This window comes from Quercus robur, chromosome 10, assembly GCF_932294415.1.
Source record: "Quercus robur chromosome 10, dhQueRobu3.1, whole genome shotgun sequence".
Classification (NCBI taxonomy): Eukaryota; Viridiplantae; Streptophyta; class Magnoliopsida; order Fagales; family Fagaceae; genus Quercus; species Quercus robur.
The window spans coordinates 2,566,066-2,593,041 of record NC_065543.1 but is presented as its reverse complement, the minus strand read 5'-3'; the positions used below and the strand labels follow the sequence as shown (position 1 = coordinate 2,593,041).

The window sequence follows — 26,976 nt, the reverse complement described above, 5'->3', positions numbered from 1 at the left end:
TGCCTAAGTGACTTTGTCTTGAACCGACCCTGTGCATGGTTGCATATGATTAAGGCCATCAATCTCTCAACCTGAAACAGATATTTCACAGAGCTGCTTGTTTATTCCAAGAAATGATAATGGCTTCTTTGACAGTACCTTTGGCTCAAATTGCATTGTGCACCAAACAGAGCTACTCTCAAGTTTTCGTTGTACACCAGAATGAATAATACATGTTCCTGCAAATCAGATTCCTAAAAGTATCAATTCACATTCTCTAGAGATGGAGCCAGCCACCAGGTTTTTCTATCTTACAGACCTCAAAGCTTACCAAACATAGTTTCCATAATGAGATATAACATACCATCCATGACTAAGTTATAGCTTGAAAACCATATAATGTGGTTTGTAAATGTTCAAAGTTCCTTCTCATAGATTTCCTGTACTAAAACACCAAACCATAAACCAGACAGAGCTTTGTTAAACTACTACAAGGTGGACCTCTAACATCAAAGAATTTGACATAAAACTCAACATAATAGCAAATCGATATACAAAACATGGCTAAATCACTCCCGAGCAATCAAAACAACTTGTTTTCCAACATTGCGGCCACTATAAAGTCCTACCAAAGCGGCAGGGCCGCTCTCAAGGCCTTCAGCAATGTCCTCCACATACTTTATCTTCCCTTCTCTGATGTAAGGCAGCACTACATCCAATAACTTGGGATAAACATTATAGTAATCAAAGAAAGCAAATCCGTCCATGTGAATCCTTTTAAAAATAAGACACATCAAATTCTGAACACCTTCAGGCTGAGCAAGATTGTATTGTGAGACCATTCCACATACTGCAATCCTGCCATGGTCTCTCATATTGAGAAGCACAGCATCAAGCATTTTCCCCCCAACATTCTCAAAGTAGATATCAATGCCCTCAGGGAAGTACCTGGTGACATCGGAAATAGAGAAGACTGTATTTAGTGCCTGAGAGAACATTTCAATAGCTCATAATTAACAGCTGTGGGCTGAAACTTAAATTGGGAGAATATGCACCTTTGATTTAAAAAATAAATAAATAATTTCCTATCCTCCCCTTCCCCTTATTCTGCCTCTCTTTTTTTTTTTTTTTTTTTTTTTTTTTTTTTTTTCAGACAGGCCTGGGCATGTTAGTGGATGCAGTATAACCTTTATTTTAAAAAAGGATTTGGAAATGCATAATCAATACTGCAATAATGTAATCTTATGAATTTCCATTACCATCTTAATCCTTTCTTGTTAATAGGATTTTCCATTAATGTGCTATCACCATGCATCTACCTACATAGAAAAATCAAATATAAAATCTGCAATTGAAGAATGTACACTTTCATGTGCAAAGTCATTTACATGCTGTAAGACATGGTTTCATTGTGATGAATGGTTACATCAAGGATAAAGAAGGGAAAATTATTATACAAATTGATGAAATGGTGCATTCTTTATTCTAACAATCTCTTTTTTTGGATATTTTATAGAAAGGCCTCAACCCATTGGCCATGCATCCAATGCAATGATTAAGCTGCTAGTAACGTAAACCATGGAACTCACCCGAAGCTAGTAATTTCTAATATCATTAGGATGATCAAGACCGTGTCATGTATGTTATCCTTAATAGTATAAAAATATAGACACACACACATATATAGATGATAAGAAAGATAGAAGGAACAACTTTATATCCATCTGATGTCCAATGATTAATTAAAGCTACAGAGCAAGAAATGTGTTAGGAAATATTTATAGATACTGACCTCTTCAAAGCTCCGTCCAAGTCAGTTTCTTCCTTATAATTGAAAGCCTCATCAAACCCAAACTTGTTCCGTAGTAGATCAACCTGCATTACATCAAAGCACAGAAAGAGGATAGAAATTTTTTGTTGAGTATTGACTGGCCTGCTTATTCCCTTCTAGAGCAGAGAAGGGAAGGAGAAAGAAAGATATTGCATGGCTAACAACTCTAGCAAGAAAGATATTACATGTGATGAGATCAGGTTAGCAATGCTTAATCATGGTCATTGCATGTAATTGAATCATATTATGAAAAGATAACCCAAAAAAAAAAAAAAAAAAAAAAGAGTTCAATGCAGGCAGTGGATAAAGAATAGATAGGGCCCAACTTTGAAGTGTGCCAAATAGAAATAGCTCACCTTTTCTTTACTTCCAGCACAACCAACTACATAGCAACCCATCAACTTTGCAAATTGCCCAACAAGCTGACCAACTGCACCTGATGCAGCAGAAATGAAGACATACTCTCCTTTCTTAGGAGAACAAACTTCATAAAAACCGGCATAAGCAGTCAAACCAGGCATACCTAGAATAAAATCCAAATGTTCAGCCAATTATAGGGCGGATATTAGTTGATGGAAAGGTAAAATGACAGAAATCTCACCTAATCTTGTCAAATATTCATTTAATAACATTTACTGTTGCAATGTTGCTAAACGTCCATATTAAAATGCACACTGTTGGTATGTGATTTATTTAAACAGAATGTACATAGCAAACTTAGTCGAAAACCTAGAATTATCTAACCAACTAGACTACTAAACTCAACACATAATTTCAATCAAGAATACATACATTGTTCAGAATCAACTACATCTACCAATTATATCTGATCTAAAGCCACAATCATAAACAGTTATAATTACAAAATCTGTTCCAGTAAACTACAGAGCCAGCTCACTGAATTGATCAAGGACCCAACTGTACCACACTAGCTCGAAATTTCAACACAAGAAAAGAATTGAATTCATGCTTCTCAGGATCAAAGTTAAAGGATATGGATTATCCGTGCAAGTTTTGATTCAAACTTTTGAGGGTTATAATTACAATGTAAGGGTCATCACCATGGAATAACTATAAACCGTCATTGTTTTTAACTATGACAACTAACTAGTAAGAGAAAAATAGACAAATAGAAGTAAGAAACTATGAAACTCACATAGTTTTATGGTGCATTTGCATATATAGCGCATCTGAAAATATGAAGTAATCACCTTCAAATAAGAATTTTACAAGCTAACACATGCATATCCAATTCATACATACAAACACACACCCAAGCAGACATGCATCATGCAGGCGCATGCAGAAGCAGCAATCATTGTAATGTAATAGCTAATTCAATCTAGAATATTTCATTGAATGAGTAGATGACTAAGTTACCAAGGATTCCAGTATAGTAGGAAAGGGGTACATCAATGTGCTCAATTTTAAAGAGTCCTTCCAGTTCTGTGATGAGGCTGTATTCTTCCCATGAAGTTGTGCCCCAAATCAAGTCACCTTTCTTGAAGTTCGGGTGTCCTGAATCCAAAACTTTGGCCACGCCAAACCCAGTTAATGGCTGCCTCATGTTATCATCAGAAAAAGAAATTAGAATTGCACTCATAGAACAAGATACAAGCTGAGTTATCTTACAAAGCCCATTCAACATATATATATATTGCAAGAGGTGGAAATTTTTAAATTTAGATAATGCTTACAACATACAAAGAATTTGACCATTTAGTTAATTGCCATTTAATTATGATTATCTATCTAAAAATTTCAACAATATAATTTTCCACCCTATATGTTACATACTAATATATATTGTGATGATTTGAATTGGCAAATATCCATGACAATGTAATTTGTATTGAGTGTGAAATTGTTGGTCTAATAAATTCCCTAATGAGAGAAGCTCAGAGTTTTGCAATTTGAAAAATCTCGCTCGAGCGCAATTTTATCAGAGGGTGTTTTCTAATCAGGATTTTGTCTTGCTCAAATTAGAACCTGCTCGATCAAGTAGCTAACACTGCTCATACGAGCAACTTAAGAAAACAGGCAAGCACCAAACAATTGAGGACTTCAGTTTCCATGCTCTATGAGCCGAAAAGAAGACATCATAGTTGAGAATTGAGCTTTAGGGAGCCAGAGACCCTTAGAAAAATCTGTGTGGCTTTCATCGTTGGAGCTACTAATTCGTTAGGAGCATATGCTTAAAGAACTTAGTTTTCTTACACTGGCTTTTTTTTTTTTTTTTGGCTCGCACTGGTGGATTGAACTCATGACCTGTTGCTCTGATACCATATCAAATTATCGATTCTCTTAAAAGGAGATAGATAATTTATTCATTTATTATAACAACAACAATTATTATCCATATGCCTACAGTGGTTCCTAACATAGAGGAAGCAAAACCATGAAAGCAGAGAGAGAGAGAGAGAGAGAGCTTACAGAGCCAGGAGTATAGGAGGTAAGCACGTTAGGACCCTCAACCCTTGTCATCCGGATACGCATGTAAGGATCACAGGACAAGTAAAGGTTCTTCACTACTATTCCATGGGACCCCTCTTGTAGCTTAAGTTTCATGGTTCCATTGATCACTTGCATGTCCGACTCTTTAGGAAAACCAGTCACGTAGTCCTTCAATATTACTTGCTTGTTCCTCACTTCTTCACCAACAACACTACTAGCCATTGTTAGTCTTTCTAAGAGCTTCTGGTGTTTCAGTGTTTCTCTCCGTCAATCTATGCTGTATTTTCAGTTTCAACTATTGTTGCTTTTATAATATGAAGTTTGTGGACCGAGGACATGACACGTGTGTGTGCGCCAAACACTTGAGAAATCCACTACTGCAATGCATGTTATCCATTTGATTATGTCTTGATCGTCATTAAAATATTGCCTACTTTAAAAAAAGTTAGATACACACAATTTTTCATTACCATTTTTAACTAATTTGTACTACTTTATCGAAATTTTAATAATATTTTTTTGGCAAAACATTATTTCTGAATTTAAATTAAAAATGAGAATTTTAATAGGACAGTTTCAAACTATAATATAGTGGCACCGACACAATACGAGAGGTACAAAATTATATGCATTACGATACAACACAACATTTTTTGAAAAATTAAGATATGACACAGAAGGAATAAAAAATTAATTGATTAAATTAATATTTATTTTTGAATATATATTATTTAGTTTAACCTATAATTTAGGTTTAAAAATAATTACCAACAATCAAAATTTTAAAAAATATATATATCGAAAATTAATTTAAAAGTAATAATATATCACAAATAAGTACATTAATACCCCTTAAATGATGTTCAAATAACAAAGAAACATTTTAAATAATTCAATTTAGTAATATAAATTGAAATAATTTAAGCAAATAACCTACACACTACAAATTATTATTTTTAAATGAAAAAGCAAAATTTATTATACCAAATAATAAATAAATAAAAATACACAAATTGATAGAGAAAAAACCTAGTCACTACCTTGCAATAGAAAACAAAAAATGTGATGTGGGTTCCAGTTAACTCAACTGGTAAAATCTCTACTGGTTGAATAAGAGATTATTAGGAGCAAATACCATGTGTTAAAATTTTCTCAAAAAAAAAAAAACAAAAACAAAAAGAAAACAAAAAGGGTGTAGGTACAAGCAACTTTGTTTTGTTCTTTTTCTCTTTGTACAAATTAGTCACAACCGTGTTCGGGACATATTCCTATTAAGTAAATAATTCTTTTTCTCATGACACCTATTAAATAAATAATTATTATGTCTCAAACTAGCCAATGTGATTAGCTCTGATTGTGTGATGCATGAAACCTCTTAACTGCCATGGAAGTACCGTCCGGAAGCATTGCCTTGTAGACAGTCCCCATTTTTCCCGATGTAATGACATTGTTTGCACGAAAATTGTAGGTTGCTTTTTCTGAGCTTCTTCAAACTTATTTTTGTAGCCATCTTCTCTAATAATGAAATCTGTGGATCAAATCACTATACAGGAGTACTTAAAAAAGAAAAAAAAAAAATTTTTGATCATAGAGCTTAAATGGATTTGGAGAATTCAAGAGTATGTCAAGATAACAAAGTGTAACTTTTCAATAATTAAATTTAAAACTAGTAATTGGGAAATTTTGCCTGATATATGATATCACATACGGAAAATTATTGTGTACTCTTAGAGTACCATAAATACGTACTCTCTCCTCTCACATAAATGGTGGATCCTACTAATTAAATTCATGGTGAGACTCACCATTCATATGAGAGGAGGGAGTACGCATTTATAATACTTCAGGAATACTTAATAATTTTCCATCACATACAATTTTTTTATTCCTTTTCCATTTGAATGAAGATTTTTCTACTTCCAAAGTTAAAGCAAGGGAACCGTGTCCGAAGAACCTTTAGGGGACCACCAAAAAAAAAAAAAAAAAAAAAAAAAAAAAAAAAAAAAAAAAACCCTTTTCATCCAAATGACCTTGAATTTTTCAAATTTCTTTTCTAAATATGTTGATTTTTTACTTGTTTTTTTATCCAATTTTGTTCAACTTTTATTCTGTGTTCAATATGGTTCTTCCATCCACCAATTGGACTACGGTTAAAGCTTTCAAAACATTGTCATTTTAATTTTTTGAGGTTACATTCCATAATTATAAATGCTTTTAATTTAGACATCTTTAATATTAGGTCAATGCCATTTTCGAGAGTAGGAAATTATAGAAAGATAAATTTGACTTTAACTTAAGGACTGAAATGGATTGAAGTAAAGTGAATGGGCTGAAGTGGACCAAAATAGACTGAATGGACCCATTTGACCGAATTGGACCGCAATGGACTGAAGTGTACCAAATAGACTGAAAGGACCGATTAGGCTAAATGGACCAGAATGGGCTAAATGGACCGAATGGACAAAAGTGGTAGTGGACCAAAATGAACTAAATGGATAGAAGTGGACCAAAGGGATGAAATAGAATGAAGTGGAGCAAATGGATGAAGTGGACCGTATTGGACCGAGTCAAATTGAAGTTTAGGTAATGGTCCAAATAGGCCAAAGTGGACCGAATGTACTGAAGTAGACCAAAATGGAGAGAGAAGGGGTTCTAACCCAGAGACACACCACAATCTCCATATAAAAGTTATGATAATGAGTTAGCAAATCAAACTTTAACTAGTAGTCCAAAAACCATGTTAGTAATTTACCCTCTTTAAAAAAAATCATTATATTTTTACTTTTATTTTTATTTTTATTAAATAATAGTATTATTTTAAAAACCACAAAACACATCTATTGTAAGAGAGAATAGTTTCCTTTAAATAATTATTATTATTTATTTTAAGTTTTACATTGACATTTTAAAATTTTTCATTTTCAAACAAAGTAGTAAATTTTAATTGATATGCAAAGACAAGGCCGCTCATTACAATTTGAGGAATAAGACGATAATTTTATATATAATTAGTATTTTTCTTTCATTTTAATATAGTATTTAAATGCTTCTCGTCTCTTGATATGAAAGATGCTTAAGTATTATGTTTATTTATATTTGTGTTTTTTTTTTTTTTTTTTGGGGGGTGTGGGGGCGGGCTTCAGCTAATGCCTACGGCTACGTGGCTTTGTCTTGAGCTGTTCCTTTGCGTTGTCGCATATGATTAAGGTCATCAATCACTCAACCTGAAACAGATATTTCTCAAAGCTACTTTTTTAATTGCAAGAAATGATAATGACTTATTTGACAATACCTCTGTGGCTCAAATTGCATTGCACACTAAACTAAGCTACTCTCAAGTTTTCATTGCACACTAGAATGAATAATACACATGCCTGCAAATCAGATTCTTAAAAATATCAATTCACATTCTTTAGAGATGGAGCCAGTTTTTTTTTTTTATTATCTTACAGGTCTCAAAGCTTACTAAACATAGTTTCCTTAATAAGATATGACATATCATTCATGACTAAGTTAAAGGTTTAAACTCATATAATGTGGTTTTGTAAATTGTCAAAGTTCCTTCTTGTAGATTTATTGTACTCAACACCAAACCATAAACCTTTCCCTGGCTGCAGACAGGGCTTTATTAAACTACCACAAGGTGGACCTCTAACATCGAAGAATTTGACATAAAACTCAACATAATAGCAAATGGATACATAAATCATGGCCAAATCACTCCCGAGCAATCAAAACAACTTGTTTCCCAACATTGCGGCCACTATAAAGTCCTGCCAGAGCAGCAGGGCCACTCTCAAGGCCTTCAGCTATGTCCTCCACATACATTATCTTCCCTTCTCTGATGTAAGGCAGCATTACATCCAAGAACTTGGGATAAATGTTATAGTAATCAGTGACAACAAATCCTTTCATGTGAATTCTTTTATAAATGTAAGGTTGAATTTATTCAACCATCTAATTGGCTTTATTCCGTGCCAAATTTGCTTGTAATTCAGCTTTTAGTAACCCTGTATTTAGGTGGGATTGTTGTAAGGGTAGTGAGTGAGATAGAGTGAAGATTGCTCAAGAGTGTGCAAGAAAACAGAGTGTCGCGGCTGGGACTCGCGGGTGGACTCGCGGCTTCAACCCGCCAGAAGATGCACACGTGTCAAGCATGCTGGAAGATGAACAGTCATGCTAGCTGGAGCACTACAGGACAAAACAGGACAACTGGCCATACGGTTAACTCGCGACTTAGTCAAGCCGCGAGGTCAAGCCGCGAGCCACCCCTGTTTTGGAAAAACCTGACGTTTCACATTCCTCTTCACTCCAGTATAAATACCCTTTTAACCCACGATTGAAAGAGAGCTTCCAGAGAGAATTTTGAGAGAGAAACCCTAAAGAAAAACCAGATTGTTTTACCCACAATCTCTACCTTAGAGTCTCATCAAAATCCCTCACTCTCTTCCTCTCCATTGTCAAATCCTTGAGAGGCATTATATCAAACCTGGTTCTCACCATTATCATCTCGGTGAGACAGTCGTTTGGATTTCTGGGAAGCAGTTAGGAAGGAGCCAATCTTCATTGGTTGATGCTACGGTGTAGTAGCGGAATCCGGAAAGCTAGAAAAGAAAAAGGTTCGGCGCAACCTCGTTGGAGCAAGAAGCTTGGAGGGCTTAGGTGCATTGGGTAGATTAGGCTTGGAGGGTCTATTGCTGTCCTTGTATCCCAACTGTATTTTCTAGTGGATTGATTACCGCTTGGAGGGCGGCGGAGAGGTTTTTCGCCGAGGTCTTCGGTTTCCTCTTCGATAACATATCTGGTGTTATCCCTGTGTTTGCATCTTCCTTCCTCTCTATCTCTGCCTTTACATTATCTGTTGTGGTTTATTTTGTTATGGCTTAGATAGTTGTTTAACCAATTTCATATTATTGCATATGTTAAGTTTCCGCACACTTGTTGTTTGACATATTGCTTGTGTTGGTTAAGTTGGTTTTTGGGGGTCTAAACGTTCAAAAGTGTTTTTGTACACGTTTTTGAACTTTCAATTGGTATCAGAGCGGGTACACTTGTTGTGGTTTAAATACCTAAGTGTGATCCTTGACCCCTTGTGTTTATTTGCCATGGATTGTGCTTTGTATGACTCTTTGCATGATTTGGTTGGTGATGAATGTAACATGCCACGTGTTTGTGAAAATGCCTCTATGAGTGTTAATCCTCATAAGTGTGATGACATGTTATTTGAATCTATAGGTGTTGTTGACAAACTCTTCAAGAAAAATGCTAAGAAGTTTCAAAAGAATTTGAGCAAGTTATTTTGTGAAAAGGATGATTTGATTGCTAAGCTCAATGAATCCAACAAATTGGTTGAGAAATATAAAAAACTTGTTGAAATTTCTTTTGAAAAGCTGAAAGAGTTTGAATGTTTGAATATGGACTTGGATGCTAAACTTGTTTTGTCTAACAAACTTGTTGATGATCTTAAATGTGAAAATGAATCTCTTAAGATGCATGCCAAGTGTTTGATTGCTGAACCTATTGTTAAAAAGGATGATAATGTTTGTTGCAATCATGTTGTGGTACCCGATTTTGTGTCTAGTGTGTGTTCTACCTTAAAGGACAAATCGGTGTACATTCCTCCACATAAAAGAAATCAAAAGGTGGAGAGAAAGGCTGTTAAGTCAAAGCCTTCGTTTAGGTCTCAACCTAAGACTTTGGATGGATCTAAGTTTGTTCCAACTTGCCACCATTGTGGTGTGATTGGTCATATAAGACCTCAATGTCATAAGTTGAAGAGGGAACAAAACCATGTTGCTAGATCCATTCCCAAAAAGCCTAGTGGACCTAAACACATTATTTGTCACCATTGTGGTGCCTTTGGTCATCTAAGACCTCATTGCTCTAAGTTTCAAGCTCTTAAGAGAATCAAAAGAAAAGAGAAACTTGAGATTTTTGGAAGTTGTGCTAAAAAGAGTAAACTGGATTTGAGTGAAAATAACATGTTGTTAAAGAAAATGTTTAATGCTCTTAACTCCTTGACTATGTGCATCTCCGGTTCTCATTCTTCCAACCCTCGTCTCGCTTCTCTTGAGACACTCATTCCAAACAATCGTTCCGTTTGGATGAGGAAGGGTTCCTATGGTTGAGCTTTTGCTCTTTTGGTCCTTGATCTAATTCTTTCGATCTTTGTAGGACCCTTCATGCATTAAATGTCATATCTTCATGCATTTTGTGCATCTTGCATTTATTTGTATGCATTGTTTCGTTTTTTTATCTTACTTTTATGTTTCTATTTTTGTGTGAGTAAAAATCCAAAACCACATAAAAAGTGAAAAATTCAAAAAGTTTGATCGTATATGTTTGAGCACATATCACATGTGAGTTTGGCCTTGTACCTTTGTACAAATGGCTTTGTGCATTTTCGAGCTTAGCTTGTTATTTTTCCACTTATATCTTTGTGGGAAAAATCTTGACATCTTTGTGTGATTGTTGTAAATCGATCTTCAAGCTTGTCATGAATGATTTGTCAATAGTCATGTTGGTTTTGATACATGCGTAGACTTGTGCTTATATCTCTTCCCACTCTTTTATCTTTATTGTTTAAAGAGCTCAATAAATGTAAATCTCAAAATGAAAAGAGATAATGAGCTGCAAAAGCCGTCGCACATACTAGTATTCGACTAGGAAAAAGGGAAAGCGACTTATATGAAAATGTATGATGCCCAAAAAGCCATAGGCTTGTTCATCAAATTGAAATATCAAAAATTTCAGGCATCAATCTCAAAAATGAGATGTATTGCTCAAAATGAGTTGTATTGATTCAAAATGATCAAATGATATGAATTGTAAGAAGCCAAATGAAAAGCTTCAATCTTATGTAATCATTTTCTTGTGGGAGGTCATATATGTTCATTTCTATAATTGAGATAGACCACTTGACTTAGCACTAGTTGTGTATGACTTGATTGAATTGATCATTGAAGCTTCACTCTAGACTAAGGACTATTCCACATTTGATACACACACACAACACACATGCCTAATGTTCAATGAATGTCTCATTCATTTGTTAGATTGTACTTGTCTAAATGTGATGTGTGTGTGCTCAATCATATATGGTTCAATCCAAAAATATTTTTGATCATTTTATATGTTTTTGGAAGTGATTTTTATCATTTTTTGTGTTTATGTTTAGTGCTTACTTTGTTTTTCAATGTTTAAACATGTTCTGGTTTGAAAAACAAGTGTCAGATTTTTTGGCCACTCATTTTGGCTGGTCGCGTGAGCTGCCAACAAGCTGCCAGTTTTGGCTGGTCGGTTTGGCGGCTTGCAAGCCGCGAGTCTAAGCCGCGAGCTCAGACAGAGAGGTTTCGCGGCTCACTCGCGACTTGGCTCGCGACTCGCCAGTTGCGAGTCGCCCAGAATCAGCTTTTTAAAGAGCTTTTTCGTGGGAAACTTGTTTTAAACCTCTCCCATCCTCTCTAAAACCCCTCTTTCAATATTTTTACATCAAAACCCAACCAATTTGAATGGTTTTTCAATCCATTAACATCTCTAAGGTAATTATAAACTCTTTTCATTGATTTTGATCCTTAGATTATGTTTTGGAGAGTTTTGTGCTCTTGGTTGGGATTTTCATCATAGGGGTTGGGAAAACTTATTTTTTTGTCAATTTTCTTCATGGGATTGGTTTCTTTTGTTGATATGCATTGGATGTTGGCCCCTTGTGGCAGTAAGAACATGTATTAAGGGTGGTTTTCATGATGTTCATGCATTGTTTCACATTTTTGTTTATAGTGTGCATGCTAGGTGTTTGATAAAATGCCTCTTCGACATTTTCTCGCTTGTTTGGACTCCGATGAGTACCAAAATTTGGGGTTTCTCATGTTTCCTCATTAGGAACATGTTTGGTTCATTGGTTGTGTATTTTAACACACTTTGCCCCACATGTGCATTTTTCATGCATTGATCATGCATTGCACTTAGCCACCTCTTGCACACACCTTTGCTACCCTTGTCATGCATTGGTCTTTACTTTATTTCTTCATCCTAGCATGTCATGGTTACCTTATGCTTTGTAGCATGTTATTTTGTCTTAGGTTTGAGCTTCATTTTCTCATTCATCTTGCACCCCTCATGCATCATTAGCATTGTTCATACCTTCATCTCTTGCCCTCGTTTCTTCTTGACCCTTTGTCTATTCCTGACAAAAAGGGGGAGAGTATACTCTAGAGAATGTTTCGGAGTATTTTGTCATTTCTATATGACTCTTGTGCACATCCTTTGGGGGAGAAATTCTATTTCTCACATGCACATTTGTGGGGGGAGAGATATTCCATAGGGGAGATGCATATACCAAGGGGGAGAAGACATTGTGTTAACTAGAGAACTTTGCTATGTTTGTTTTCTTGTTGGCTTTATGGTGCTTTGAGTTATGCTTTGTTGTTCTCATTGCATCATGTTTGTGCTTTGGACATGCATACTTCCTTATGCTATTGTGCTTCATTAAATGCATGTTCGGATGATCAATTGCTTTGCTATGTGTTCATTGTAGTCATTTCTATATGACTGTTTTGGTGTTTGATCAAGTTGCTCATATGTTTTACATCATGTTTACTTGATCGCAATTTGCTTGTTACATTATACTTGTCCTTTTATTTCTTGCCTTACCTTGAGGGTCTAATGTGTTTTGTGCAAGTGTTTCAGGTTACAAGTATATATGTCCCAAGTGCATCACAGCTTCTCATCACCTTGAAGGGGATAAACTTTATGCACTTTTAGTTTATATTGTTTAAGTTTTTATTCAATATAATGTGTTTGTACCCATATGCTTATGTAAGCTTTCAGGGTTATTGTTTTTATGCATAGTTTGTAGGCTTTATGGTATGTACCATGCTTAAGTGCAGCCTTTATGCTATGGTTGAAATCAGTACCTTAATCTAAATGTTCTGCATTGTGGTTAATGTACTGTCACTCTTGTGCCCTTGTAGGATTGTTCCTAGATGCATATGCCTTGTGTGCTATGCATTGGTTGAGTGTTGAGCATACAAGTGTCTTGCCTTGTGCTTGTTAACTTGTATGTCCTTGTGTTCATTCCAAGTGTGAATGAGCACTGTGATCACTACCTTGTGGTGTTCACTTGGTTGATCAAGCCATGGTTTGTTTATTAACTCCATCTTTGCTTGATCTCATATTGCCTGTTTCATATGCATTTATAATTTTCTGCTTACAATGATCATGGTGTATTGTTGTGTTTCAGGAGTTTATGTTCATATGATTCAAGTGCTTCACAGCTTCTAGAGTTAGGTGTGAGTGAGTTTTGTTCAACTGTTCCCAACTCACATGTTAAGTCTAGAGTCTGTTTTAGGGTTTTGTCACGGAATAGCCAAAGGGGGAGATTGTAAGGTTGAATTTATTCAACCATCTAATTGGCTTTATTCCGTGCCAAATTTGCTTGTAATTCAGCTTTTAGTAACCCTGTATTTAGGTGGGATTGTTGTAAGGGTAGTGAGTGAGATAGAGTGAAGATTGCTCAAGAGTGTGCAAGAAAACAGAGTGTCGCGGCTGGGACTCGCGGGTGGACTCGCGGCTTCAACCCGCCAGAAGATGCACACGTGTCAAGCATGCTGGAAGATGAACAGTCATGCTAGCTGGAGCACTACAGGACAAAACAGGACAACTGGCCATACGGTTAACTCGCGACTTAGTCAAGCCGCGAGGTCAAGCCGCGAGCCACCCCTGTTTTGGAAAAACCTGACGTTTCACATTCCTCTTCACTCCAGTATAAATACCCTTTTAACCCACGATTGAAAGAGAGCTTCCAGAGAGAATTTTGAGAGAGAAACCCTAAAGAAAAACCAGATTGTTTTACCCACAATCTCTACCTTAGAGTCTCATCAAAATCCCTCACTCTCTTCCTCTCTATTGTCAAATCCTTGAGAGGCATTATATCAAACCTGGTTCTCACCATTATCATCTCGGTGAGACAGTCGTTTGGATTTCTGGGAAGCAGTTAGGAAGGAGCCAATCTTCATTGGTTGATGCTACGGTGTAGTAGCGGAATCCGGAAAGCTAGAAAAGAAAAAGGTTCGGCGCAACCTCGTTGGAGCAAGAAGCTTGGAGGGCTTAGGTGCATTGGGTAGATTAGGCTTGGAGGGTCTATTGCTGTCCTTGTATCCCAACTGTATTTTCTAGTGGATTGATTACCGCTTGGAGGGCGGCGGAGAGGTTTTTCGCCGAGGTCTTCGGTTTCCTCTTCGATAACATATCTGGTGTTATCCCTGTGTTTGCATCTTCCTTCCTCTCTATCTCTGCCTTTACATTATCTGCTGTGGTTTATTTTGTTATGGCTTAGATAGTTGTTTAACCAATTTCATATTATTGCATATGTTAAGTTTCCGCACACTTGTTGTTTGACATATTGCTTGTGTTGGTTAAGTTGGTTTTTGGGGGTCTAAACGTTCAAAAGTGTTTTTGTACACGTTTTTGAACTTTCAATAAATAAGACACATCAAGTTCTGAACACCTTCAGGCTGATCAAGATTGTATTGTGAAACCAGTCCACATACAGAAATCCTGCCATGGTCTTTCATATTGAGAAGCACAGCATCAAGCATCTTTCCCCCTACGTTCTCAAAGTAGATATCAATGCCCTCAGGGAAGTACCTGGTGACACTCAGAAATAGTGAAGGCTGTATTTAGTGTCTGACATAAAATTTCTTCAACTCATAATTAACATCTGTGGGCTGAATATTTTTATTCAAGAATATGCTCCACTTTGAATAGAAGAAATTTTATTTCATGTCCCCTCACTCTCACATATTCTGCCTCAACTTAGCATTTTTTTTTTTCTTTTTACATGTAATCTTAATCTTAACCTGTCAATAGGATTTTCCATGAATGTGCTATCACCATGTACCTACCTACTTAGAAAAACCAATTATAAAACTACAGTTGAAAGAATGTACATGTTTCATGGGCAAAGTCATCTAATCTGTCTGTATTGCTATTCATAAGAAGACAAAATTCCATCATGATTAATAGTTATATCAAAGATAAAGGAGCTAACATTAGAAGAGAATTAGTAAAATTATTGTACAAATTGATGAAATAGTGCATTTTACATTCCAACTTTCTCCAGTTTACAGATATTTTATAGCAAAACCTCAACTCATTGGCCATGATTCCAACTGAACAATTAAGCTGCTAGTAACACAAACCAAGGAACTCACCCAAAAGCTAGTAATATTTAGTATCATTATGATAATCAAGACCATGTTTGTTATCCTTAATAGTGATGAAAATATAGACACACACACAAATGTAAATAATATGTAGCACAGATGCAACAACTTTATCTTCATCTGATATCCTGTTGTTAACTAAAGCTTCAGAGCAAGAAATTTCATTAAGCAATATGTATAGATACCGACCTTTTCAACGCAGCGTCCAAGTCAGTTTCTTCCTTATAATTGAAAGCATCATCAAACCCAAACTTCCTCTTTAGGAGATCAACCTGCATGATGTTAAAGCAAACAAAGTGAACAAAAATATTCTAATTTCTTGTTTAGTATTGATCAGTCTGAATACTCCCATCTAAAACAGAGAGGGGAAAGAAAAAGAAAGATATGCATTGCTAACAACTCTAGCAAGAACTCCATCCTTTCAAAAGCTTGCAAAGACTGCTTCCTATAAAGTAACTATTTATGCATATGAATGAGTTTATCTAAAACAAAGGCCTTCAATATACCTTTTGTTTCCCATCTGAACATTTCATGAAGAAAACCAGGTATGCATAGTGGTCAAAAGATTGTGGTCCCTGAACTATAGAGCCACTCGATGGGAAGAGAAAATTGGGATTAATGAATTAGATATAATTATTATGAATTCTATGAATTTTGAAATATTATTGTGGAAATTGTGGTATGTCATAGAAAAAGAAAGATGCTGTAAGTACAAAATTAGTAAGATTCATGTTAGAAACAAATATATTCTATTATTCTTAAGTCCACATATTGGCTTGGATTTACTATAAATTTTCAAAGAAACCAAATGATACATGGCAAGATCAGGTTAACCACGCTTAATCATGGTCATTGTGTAACCAAATCATTTTATAAAAAGAGGGGGAAAAAAAAAATCAAAGCATTCATTGGACAAAGAATAGATAGCGCTTAATTTTGAAGTATGCCAGATAGAAATTACTCACCTTTTCTTTACTTCCAGCACTTCCAACAACATAGCAACCCATCAACTTTGCAAATTGCCCAACAAGCTGACCAACTGCACCTGATGCCGCAGAAATAAACACATATTCTCCTTTCTTAGGAGAACAAACTTCATAAAAACCGACATATGCTGACAAACCAGGCATACCTAGAATAAAATTCAAACACAGCCAATTATAGGGCAGACATTATATGATGGAAAGGGAAAGCAAATGAAAATCTCACCTAATTTTGTAAATTTTTCATTTAATAACACTGGCAGTTTCATAATTGCTAAATATCCATAACTAAATTTTCTCACATTGTTGGTATCAAATTTATTCAAACAGTATGCAGATAGAAAACTTACTTGAAACCAAGAAGTATCAAACTCACTAGACTACTCAACTGAACACATAATCCTAACTAAGAACACATTCTTTTTTATCAGAATCAACTCCATTGAAATAGTGTATATACCAATTATATCTGATCTAGAACCACAATTATAAACAGCTGTATTTTTACCAAATCTATTCCAGCAAACTACTGAACCAACTCACTGAATTGGTCAAGGATCCAACTGTACCACACTATCTAGCTACAAATTTGAACAAGAGAAAAGAATCGAATTCATGCTAATCAGGATCAGAAAATGTGGGATATGGATTAATCATGCAAGTTTTGATTCAATCTTTTGAGGTTCTTAATGAAAGGGTCATCACAATGATTTAACTATTCGCCACCAAGTGTTTTTAACCATGACGATTAAATAATAAGAGAAAACTCCACAAATGGCAGCAAGAAACTATGAATCTCACATATAGTTTTATGGTGCATTTGCATATACAGAGCATAGAGTATTGCATTCGAATAAGAATTTCACAAGCTAACACATAGATATCCAAACCCCACACACACATAAGCAGCAAAATACCAAGAATTCCAGTATAGTAGGAAAGGGGGACATCAGTGTGCTGGATTTTAAAAAGTCCTTCCAGTTCTGTGATGACACTATATTCTTCCCATCCGGTTATGCCCCAAATCAAGTCACCTTTCTTGAAGTTCGGGTGTCTTGAATCCAATACTTTAGCCACCCCAAAACCAGTTAATGGCTGCATTGTACAAGCTGAGTTATTTTACAAATCCCAATCTATATATATATATATATATATATATTGCAAGAGGTTTACTATTTTTATTTTCCATATCTCATCAATAATAATAATTATAAATAAAAAAAATCCATAAAAAGACAAGGAAAAAAAACCCAAGAAAGTACTTGAAATTGAAATTCCATATTCAAAATAAATAAATAAAACCCAGAATCCAAACGAATTTAGCTATGGGTTAATAATTCTTGCGCCCCCACAGACCCATCTCTCTAAACTTATAACCGGGATGACAATACCACTACAGTACTAGTCTATCACTACTACTACTAGTAGTACTTTTACTAGTGCTATGCCATCCACACCTTCCACCAGATTGCTTAGCACCGAACAACAAACTCCACGAAATCAATGTATGTTTGCTTCGAAGATGAAGTGCAACCCCAGGTTGAAGTCACTCTCCGGTCCTGGCCTCATCCTTTTTCGTCAGATTGCCGTTAATAAGTTAGGTGGGGCCTTTGCATTTTCACAATATTTACGGAATTGCCACTGTATTTGCCTTCTTTTTTTTATGAAAATGAAAAATTTGAAAATATGTTTTCATTTTTCGTATTCAAATTCAACTTTTAGGATATAAAAAATGAAAATTGAGTAAGAGTTCTTAAACCAAAGAAGTTTTTGTGATGGGTCCCACTAAAAATTGAAAATGAAAATAAAAGACGCTACTTTTTTTTGCTAACCAAACAGCCTCTAGGCTTTTTCTCTTAGTTTGAGAAATGGGGAAAAAAAAAAAAAAAAAAAAAACGTGTCATTTTTATTTTTAAGAGTTTCAACTTATAGATTACATTTTTGATGATTGTGCTCTTTATCGTCATATTTAAATATCAATCGATTTTTTGTGTAGATAGGAATTGAACTTCAAATCTCTTATTCAACTATTAGTTGAACTAACTGAAATCTACATAGAATGAAGCAAATTTTGTGAGACAGAAGATTTTAACCTAGAACTAGGTTATCTCTACATAGGTTTACAAAAGACTTGGACCCAGTAGCAGAGTCAGGATTTCAATTTAGAGAGGGCAAAATTATAGGGAACTTTGGAAACACAATCGTTCATCTATTGATCTTCCACTCAATTTTTTAATTAATTTTTAACACTTCATTGCTAAAAAGCCTCAAAGTTCATTACCAAAACATAGAATTTGAAACAATGAAAGAGTCAAAGAGATTGAGGGGAAAAAAAGATTAGTGGAAAGATGTAAGCAATAGAGATTTAGTGTCATGAAAAAATAAGACATAATTTGAAAGTATGGATCCACTACTTAGAGTTGGAGCCATGAAATATTTTAAACACAATTTAGTAGACGATTTTGATTTAAACTTAAAAAAGTGTGATGAAAATTGAATTTCAATTGGTGTAAAAGATTAAGTGTTGTGTATCTCCCATTAAAAAAAAAAAATTAGTAAGTGTCAATGTGTCCAATTTAGTATTATCTCTTTGTATCTTTTTCCTCTAGTATGATATTTAGTATAACTTTGTTGATAAAGGTACAAGTGTGTAGCACATCTCATGACAGCACAGCAAGTTCTAGCATGTACTGCCAGAGAATAACAAGCCACCTCATAAGTCACTAACTCTCACAAACATTCATGATATTAGATCAATAAAATGTAAAATCTCAATTACTTGAACTTTAGATATTTGACAGAAGCATATTAAGCAGCTCTTTGTATTGGAACACTGTGGTAGCCAACTCTAATTTTGCAGGTGTCTCAAACGCTGTTAAACAGATCCTTGTTTTCGTTTTAAGCTATATAACATATTGTATACTCTTCTCTTTGTTGGGGGGAATTAATTTCGGCATCTAACTATCAAATTTGTATCATTTGCATAGTTAACTGAAATTATGGGTTAGAATTTGATGTTAATTGGGGGGCAATACCTAACATATTTAGCATGCACAACCCACAATATGTTTTAACACAAGGAAACTTTTTTTTGCAAGAGCAGATGAAAGTTGTAATTTTAAGTTTTAATCAAGTTTGTAGCTAAATTTTTGTATAAAAAAATAATTAAATTTTTTTGAAAACTTTTTATAATCTATTAAAAAATACTTTAATTTCGCAGGTGTTTCGGCATCAAACTATCAAAGTAATCCAGAAATCCTATACTAAAGGGGTTTGGGAGGAAGGTTGTAATTTTAAGTTTTAATCAAGTTTGTAGCTAAATTTTGTATAAAAAAAACAATTAAATTTTTTTGAAAACTTTTTATAATCTATTAAAAAATACTTTAAAGATGCTCATAATTTTGAGAGGGATAACATCACTTTCAAAGGTATGAAAATTTTTGAATAGCTAAATTTATTCTTTTCACAAACCGGGCAATCGAATTTTACCTATCATATTAGGATTAGAAGAAAAATCAAGAAAGCTGAGAGCTAGAAGAGAGAAACAAAGAGAGAGTGGTAGGCTTACAGAGCTAGGAGTGAAAGAAGTAAAAAGGTTAGGACCCTCAGCTCTTGTCATCCGGTTACGCATGTAAGGATCACAGGACAAGTAAAGGTTCTTCACTACTATTCCATTGGAGCCCTCTGGAAGCTTCAGTTTCAGGGTTCCATTGATCACTTGCATGTCTGACTCTTTGAGAAAACCAGACACGTAGTCCTTCAATATTACTTGCTTGTTCCTCATCACTTCCTCACCGACAACAACAACACTAGTAGCCATTGTTAGTCTTTCTGAGAGCTTTGTGTGTTTCTCTCTCCGTCGGTGTGTTCAGTTTCAACTTTCAATTACTCGAACGTGGTTCTATGGGTAGCAATTATTTGTTGCTTTTATATAGGGAATGAAGTTTGTGAACTAAGGAGATAACACGTGTGTTCGCTACACTATGAGAAATCAGCTACTGCAATGGGTAAACAGAAGGATTAACCATTTGATCTTTGTCTATCTTGATCCTCCTTAAAATATTGTCTACTTTAAAAAGTTCGGTACACACCAATTTTTCATAACTATTTTTAACTAATTTGTACTTTATTTAAAAATGATGAATATACCATTTTGGTCTATATGTTTTGGAGTCAGTTAATTTGATCTTTACATTTAGGTATGTAGTAGTCAATTTAATCTATGTTATTTTCAGCTTACAATTAATTTGGTCCTTACCTTTAACTTACTAAATGAAAATGCAGAACAACCGGTTTTCTTTCTCCAATTGTTCCTCTCTTCAAAAAAATCAAAGATCAGATCAAAAGGAAAAAAATTGATTCCAAACTGAAATTTCATTCAATTCAAAGATGAGAGTACGTCAATTAAAAAGTCAAAGAAGCTACAGATTGCGGAACACTAATTAGTCTTCACAATGTTTTAAAATTCTAATATATTTATATAAAAAATACACTGAAACACAAAGAGATTGTGCAGAACTGCAAGAGTATATGCATAATATTAGTATTTCATTTACAACATATACATGATATAAACATGATTCATGGTCAATTGGTTTTAATATAACTATTTTATGTATCAGATTGTGACTGACTGTCCTGTTACTTTCACATAAACCAACCGTTTTTTCTCAATCACTCACAATGGCACAAATTTAACCATTTTAGAAATTTTCTTTCTCATCATCTACCTATTTATGTGTGTTTTGATTGTTTTCGGTTTCAATTTTCAACTGCATGTGGTTTTAGGTATGAATTATTGCTCCAATAGTAGTTTGTGGATTGAGGAGATGACACGTGCGACTAATACTTTGGCATTTGCTTGTCCAAATTGGCCACATGTGGTGTGGACCTACTGAAATGCATGGGCAAAATCACCGTGAGGCTCTTGTTCATGAATCCTCTATGTAAAAGAGGGATACATGCACCTGATGCACAGTAAATTTTTTTATTTTTTTTAATTTGAATTTCTCTTTATTACCATAAAAAGTTCCGACACACGCAATTTTCATAACTATTTTTAACTATATAATTTGTACTTTATTGAAAATTCAATAATATTTTTTCACTTATACTATCTAAATTTAATTAAAAATGAGAATTTTGGAATGGAGAATTAATTTTTAGCTATGGTACACGAGTATCGACACGATTTGAGGTACAACATTATATGCACTATAATGACAGATCATTTTCTGAAAAATTAAGATATGAGACAATAGATATACGTAAATTAATAATTAATAATTAATTTTATGCATATATTATTTCTTTTTAGGTAAAATTTAGGTTTATTTTAGGTTTAAAAAATAAGTACCAACAGTCAATTTTTAAAAAATATATCCAAAATTAATTTAAAAGTAATAATAGATTGCAAAAAAGTAATATTGATAACCCTTCAATGATGTTCAAATTACAAAGGAATAGTTTAAATAATTCAATTTAATAAATAAATTGAAATAGTGTACGTAAATAACTTACACACCACACAAAAAAACAGAAAGAAAAGTAATACACTAAAAATTAATTATATTAATAAATAAATAAATACAAATACATAAATCAACAAGGAGAAAACCTAGTCACTACCTAGCAATAAAAAAAAAAAAAACAAAAGAAATATTATGAGTTCACATGTAAAGTGTAATATTGTAGGCAAAATGATTGTACACTTTCTCCCAATGTGGCAAATATTAGCCACATTTTTGCTCACAATATACAGTTTACATGGTACTATTCATGTAAATTAATCAATGCTTCAAAAAATTAGGGAGTACATTGCAAGTGAGAAAAGAAAAAAGCCAATTATTGGTCGCTTGTCTCGATGAGTTGAGAAGGATCATTAGTTGCTGTAGGGCCAGGGAACTTATGATCCGGCCCACGCTCTACTAGGGCCCGGGGCCCGTACCGAGGAGGGTATTTGCCAAGGACGAATACGGAAAGGCTGAAGTGTCGGGGGGAACAGCCGAGGATGACCCTGTCCTCGGCACTCCAAGACTTCAAAGGGAAGAGCAACATCCTGTTAAAGGCTGCCCCCAAAAAGCCCCCTGAAGAAAAGGCGAGTAGAATGGGACCCACGTGGGGGTACGGTGCAAAACTGGTTCAAGGCAAATACGTCCCCTCCGCATTAAATGCACCCGCCAACGTCCTAACCATATTAATGGGAAAAGATGCCTAGACAGGGTGATTTCGATCATCGCAACTAACAAAAAGTAAGGGGGGACAACTGATGGGATGGGTACTAAAGTAGGCACCTGCCTGATCAACAAGTGGAAGGCTAAGATCAACCAAGAAGGGTTATATAATGTGAAGGTTGATGCGACTAAAAAGGGGGCTGGGAAAAATGGCCAAGAACCAGAGCCTCCCAGTCCGCCTCCAAGAGAAATACTGCTCAAGCGAACACGATTTAATTCTGTATAAACACCACGACAAACCACCGTCCGGTGACCAAGGCCTAGCCTTTCAAACCCACGCTCTACAAATGATATTGTTTGGGCCCTCTTTACGTACGAACCCAATATTATTTTTGGGTCGTTACAAATCGAGTCCCTACAATTTATGCCGTTTGTGGGGAAGGCTTGTGTCTTGGCACAGGTGGTGGGTTGAGACAATCCCCCACATCATTTCCAACAATCAGATGTAGTGTTCTAGCGTAAAGTTCCACTAGGGGCTACGTTCCTTCACTAGGGGCTGCGCTTCATAGCGTCAGCAGCACGGATGGTTCTAGGGGCTTGGCCGAGGAGCTAACCCCTCTAAACCAAGGTCCCACGCCATAGCCAAGGGGTTAATTCCCCCAACTACTTAAAAATCAAAGTTTTGGACAGAACGAAGGTATTGCATGGTTCTCGGACTCAAACCTATGGGGAAACCAACTACTTAAAAACTGAGTTTTGGACAGAACCAAGGTATTGCATGGTCCTCGGACTCAAACCTATGGGGAAACCAACTACTTAAAAGCTGAGTTTTGGACAGAACCAAGGTATTGCATGGTCCTCGGACTCAAACCTATGGGGAAACCAACTACTTAAAAACTGAGTTTTGGACAGAACCAAGGTATTGCATGGTCCTCGGACTCAATCCTATGGGGAAACCAACTACTTAAAAGCTGAGTTTTGGACAGAACCAAGGTATTGCATGGTCCTCGGACTCAAACCTATGGGGAAACCAACTACTTAAAAACTGATTTTTGGACAGAACCAAGGTATTGCATGGTCCTTGGACTCAATCCTATGGGGAAACCAACTACTTAAAAGCTGAGTTTTGGACAGAACCAAGGTATTGCATGGTCCTCGGACTCAAACATATGGGGAAACCAACTACTTAAAAGCTGAGTTTTTGACAGAACCAAGGTATTGCATGGTCCTCGGACTCAATCCTATGGGGAAATCAACTACTTAAAAGCTGAGTTTTGGACAGAACCAAGGTATTGCATGGTCCTCGGACTCAATCCTATGGGGAAACCAACTACTTAAAAGCTGAGTTTTGGACAGAACCAATGTATTGCATGGTCCTCGGACTCAAACTTATGGGGAAACCAACTACTTAAAAACTGAGTTTTGAATACAACCAAGGTATTGCATGGTCCTCAGACTCAAACCTATGGGGAAACCAACTATTTAAAAGCTGAGTTTTGGACAGAACCAAGGTATTGCATGGTCCTCGGACTCAAACCTATGGGGAAACCAACTATTTAAAAGCTGAGTTTTGGACAGAACCAAGGTATTGCATGGTCCTCGGACTCAAACCTATGGGGAAACCAACTACTTAAAAACTGAGTTTTGGACAGAACCAAGGTATTGCATGGTCCTCGGACTCAAACCTATGGGGAAACCAACTACTTAAAAGCTGAGTTTTGGACAGAACCAAGGTATTGCATGATCCTCGGACTCAAACCTATGGGGAAACCAACTATTTAAAAACTGAGTTTTGGACAGAACCAAGGTATTGCATGGTCCTCGGACTCAATCCTATGGGGAAGCCAACTACTTCAAGGAAATCTGGATACTAAGTAAGACCTAACAGTGCACGTGACATCTCAGATGATGCCTATATCTCCATTGAATGAGGTTCAGACATGAGTTCAAGGCTCTATAGGTGCGGGTAAGCTAACGTTCTGAAACATGATTCTAAATATATCGCATGCACAACCATTCATACGTGTTAAGATAATTAGTTCAAAAATCATAAACAATAGTAAGTATCGACAAGGGCAACTAACAAGTAACCAAAAGGAAAGAGGAAGAAAAGAATTTCATATAGGCGTTCAACAAGTTCAAACTACCAGCAGATTACAAAGTTTTCAAAATAAAAAAGAAACTAGTTAGTCATTAAACTAGAAACAAATTCGGAGGCTGGCTGGGGTTTCTACTTCTTTAATTCTGTGTCGGCCACATCCTGGGAAGGCAGAACAGGAGCAGCTTCGACGCCCTGGAGGACAGTCCCTTCTGGGGAAGACTGAGTAGGGTCGGTGTTGGTACTCTTGGGGATCACAGCGAGGGGAATTGCCTGCAGGGGCTGGGCAAGTATGGCTGGCTCTTCGGCATCAGGGATCTGAGCGCCGACCACAGGCTCGGCATCCTCTTTGGGTACCTCGGGATCCATACGCTCAGGGGCTTCTTTCACATCCTGAAGCTCTCCCCCTTTTAGTGGCTCGCCAGGAGAGGCGCCGACCTGTAAAGCTTCCGTTTGAGTGACCCCTCCCTCATGTTGGTCACTCACAGCCTCAGAGCTGGTGGAGGCGGCCTCACGGATGGCTGTAGGGTAGAATATGTTCTCCGCTTTCCACAATTCAGACGAAGCATCCACCCCAGCTCGCTTTAAGGCCTCTTCCCAAACCTGGGAGCAGTATAGCCTGCATACTCCAGGAATTTGGGCTTTAAAGGAGGCTTGGGTTTCAGCTACCCCCGCGTTGTAACCCTCATCCTCAGCCGCTTCCTTGGCAGCCTCAACCTCGTTTCTGGCAAACTCAGCCTCCCGCTTGGCCCTCATGGCTTCGTCCCGGGCATACTCCGCCACACCTTTATCATTCTCTGCCAAGATCAGTCTTTTCTTTAAATCACTGATCTGCTCCTTGGCTATTCGCAACTGATCCTCGGCTTCGAGTAGACGTTTTGTCTGTTCCTCAGCCTGTTTTTAGGCGCCATCTAAACCTGCCGAGGCACTATCCCTATCTCGGATAGCTTTCTTTAAGGCAACCTTGGCCTTGGCGAGGTCGTCCTCGGAAGTTTTGAGAGTCCAAGTGGCCTCTAGGGGCTTGGAGCGTTCATTCTCGGCCGCCTTACTCTGCTTGTTCACTTCCTCCTCCATCCTATAGGTGGCCTGGAGAGCCTGTCAAGTGAGATAAATACATCGTGAATGAAAAACCGGGAGCAAGAGTTAATAATGTTTTAGGTTTCAAGAGCCTTACCATGCACAAGTACCTCTTCGCACTGAGGAAAACCTCCTGCATCCTCATTTTCTTCAACTCATCCACGTCGTTGGGAAGTAGCATGGTTCTCCCTAATGCGTCTGCCACATAACCACCCTCGCCATCTCCAAGGTCCCTCATGGACACGGTTTCCAACAGTGGCCCCCCATGGAGCATTGGGGCGGGAAGCCAGGCGCTTGGCAAGGATTAGGTATCGATCCCCTTTCCTTTGCTTTGGGCAGATTGGGCTTCGGTCTCTTTATCCTTGCTTTGGTGCCCAATCTTCAATTGTTTCACACGTGGGGCTTCCTCCCTCTCCTTAGAAGGTTGAGATTTTCCCCCATCCATGGTTTCCTTGCCCTTGGGACTCCTCTTTCTCTTTGAGTCAGTGTTCTCCGACCGAGGAGGCAGAGCGGGTTGGGGAGGAGCAGGAAGTTTGGGGTGGGGAGATTGTGGCTGTGACTTTATGGAGAATGACCTAGTCTGGATAGTTTGGGGCTGAGGTGGTGGGGACGGAGCGCTGGACTGCGGTGTTCCCTGCGCACCCTTCCCCGATTGACCCTTGAGGAGGTTGAATAAGCTGGTCGGGGGTTTTCTTTTAAGTCCCATCCCGGTTTGGGAAGATGTGCCTACTGATGACAATTCCGCCTCGGACAAGGCCGGGTCACCTATATCACCAGAAGGATCCTCGGACTGATCGGCTAGGTCAAATACCCCAAATCCCTCCTCGGATTGACCTAACTTGCCTTCATCCTCTGCTACTTGATGAGATGAGGAATGGTCCACCAGTGGGATGCCCTCTGAGACAGATGATCCTTCGGAGATTAAAAATCCTGATTCGACCACGGTAATTTTTGGAAGCCGAGGACGGCTGGCGCTGATCACGTGCCTGGGGTCGGCAAATGACTTCTGAAGGGGAGCGTACCCTAAGATTTTGTGAGCGGCTCGGACTTGACCGTCTCCGTCATTTATGAAAACTGCCGCTTGAAGAACAGTCTCCAAGTCCACCCGATTAATCAGGTGAAAGTGTCGGTGAAAAGCGTGTGGATCTGCAAAAAA

General features: G+C 36.8%; 2 protein-coding genes across 3 annotated transcripts; both read right to left on the bottom strand.

Moving 5' to 3' along the window:
- Positions 1-202: 202 nt before the first annotated feature.
- Positions 203-20,345, bottom strand: LOC126704471 (2-alkenal reductase (NADP(+)-dependent)-like). 2 transcript variants are annotated; one of them, XM_050403510.1, is made up of 7 exons: positions 20,041-20,345; positions 17,390-17,567; positions 16,455-16,621; positions 15,679-15,761; positions 14,738-14,911; positions 7,914-8,186; positions 203-480 (listed from the first exon to the last, which is right to left on the bottom strand). In XM_050403510.1, the coding sequence occupies exons 1-5, from the start codon at positions 20,290-20,292 to the stop codon at positions 14,740-14,742; spliced, it is 852 nt and encodes a 283-aa protein (XP_050259467.1). In that variant the 5' UTR covers positions 20,293-20,345; the 3' UTR covers positions 203-480; positions 7,914-8,186; positions 14,738-14,739. The 2 variants fall into 2 exon arrangements, with proteins under 2 accessions (XP_050259467.1, XP_050259468.1); XM_050403511.1 differs by having other exon boundaries at positions 16,455-16,534.
- LOC126704464 (2-alkenal reductase (NADP(+)-dependent)-like) lies at positions 350-4,556 on the bottom strand. The gene is made up of 5 exons (XM_050403504.1): positions 4,244-4,556; positions 3,191-3,368; positions 2,167-2,333; positions 1,772-1,854; positions 350-927 (listed from the first exon to the last, which is right to left on the bottom strand). The coding sequence occupies exons 1-5, from the start codon at positions 4,484-4,486 to the stop codon at positions 549-551; spliced, it is 1,050 nt and encodes a 349-aa protein (XP_050259461.1). The 5' UTR covers positions 4,487-4,556; the 3' UTR covers positions 350-548.
- Positions 20,346-26,976: the final 6,631 nt, after the last annotated feature.

What these genes read in the sequence shown, in the direction of transcription:
- LOC126704464 (XM_050403504.1), bottom strand. Translation starts at nt 4,486, where the DNA reads ATGGCTAGTAGTGTTGTTGGTGAAGAAGTGAGGAACAAGCAAGTAATA. An exon ending in CTACTATACTGGAATCCTTG is followed by an intron (nt 2,334 to 3,190) that starts GTAACTTAGTCA and finishes ATTTTATTCTAG; the next exon opens with GTATGCCTGGTTTGACTGCT. An exon ending in TTGGACGGAGCTTTGAAGAG is followed by an intron (nt 928 to 1,771) that starts GTCAGTATCTAT and finishes CGATGTCACCAG; the next exon opens with GTACTTCCCTGAGGGCATTG.
- LOC126704471 (XM_050403510.1), bottom strand. Translation starts at nt 20,292, where the DNA reads ATGGCTACTAGTGTTGTTGTTGTCGGTGAGGAAGTGATGAGGAACAAG. An exon ending in CTTCTTTCACTCCTAGCTCT is followed by an intron (nt 17,568 to 20,040) that starts GTAAGCCTACCA and finishes TGTACAATGCAG; the next exon opens with CCATTAACTGGTTTTGGGGT. An exon ending in CTACTATACTGGAATTCTTG is followed by an intron (nt 16,622 to 17,389) that starts GTATTTTGCTGC and finishes ATTTTATTCTAG; the next exon opens with GTATGCCTGGTTTGTCAGCA.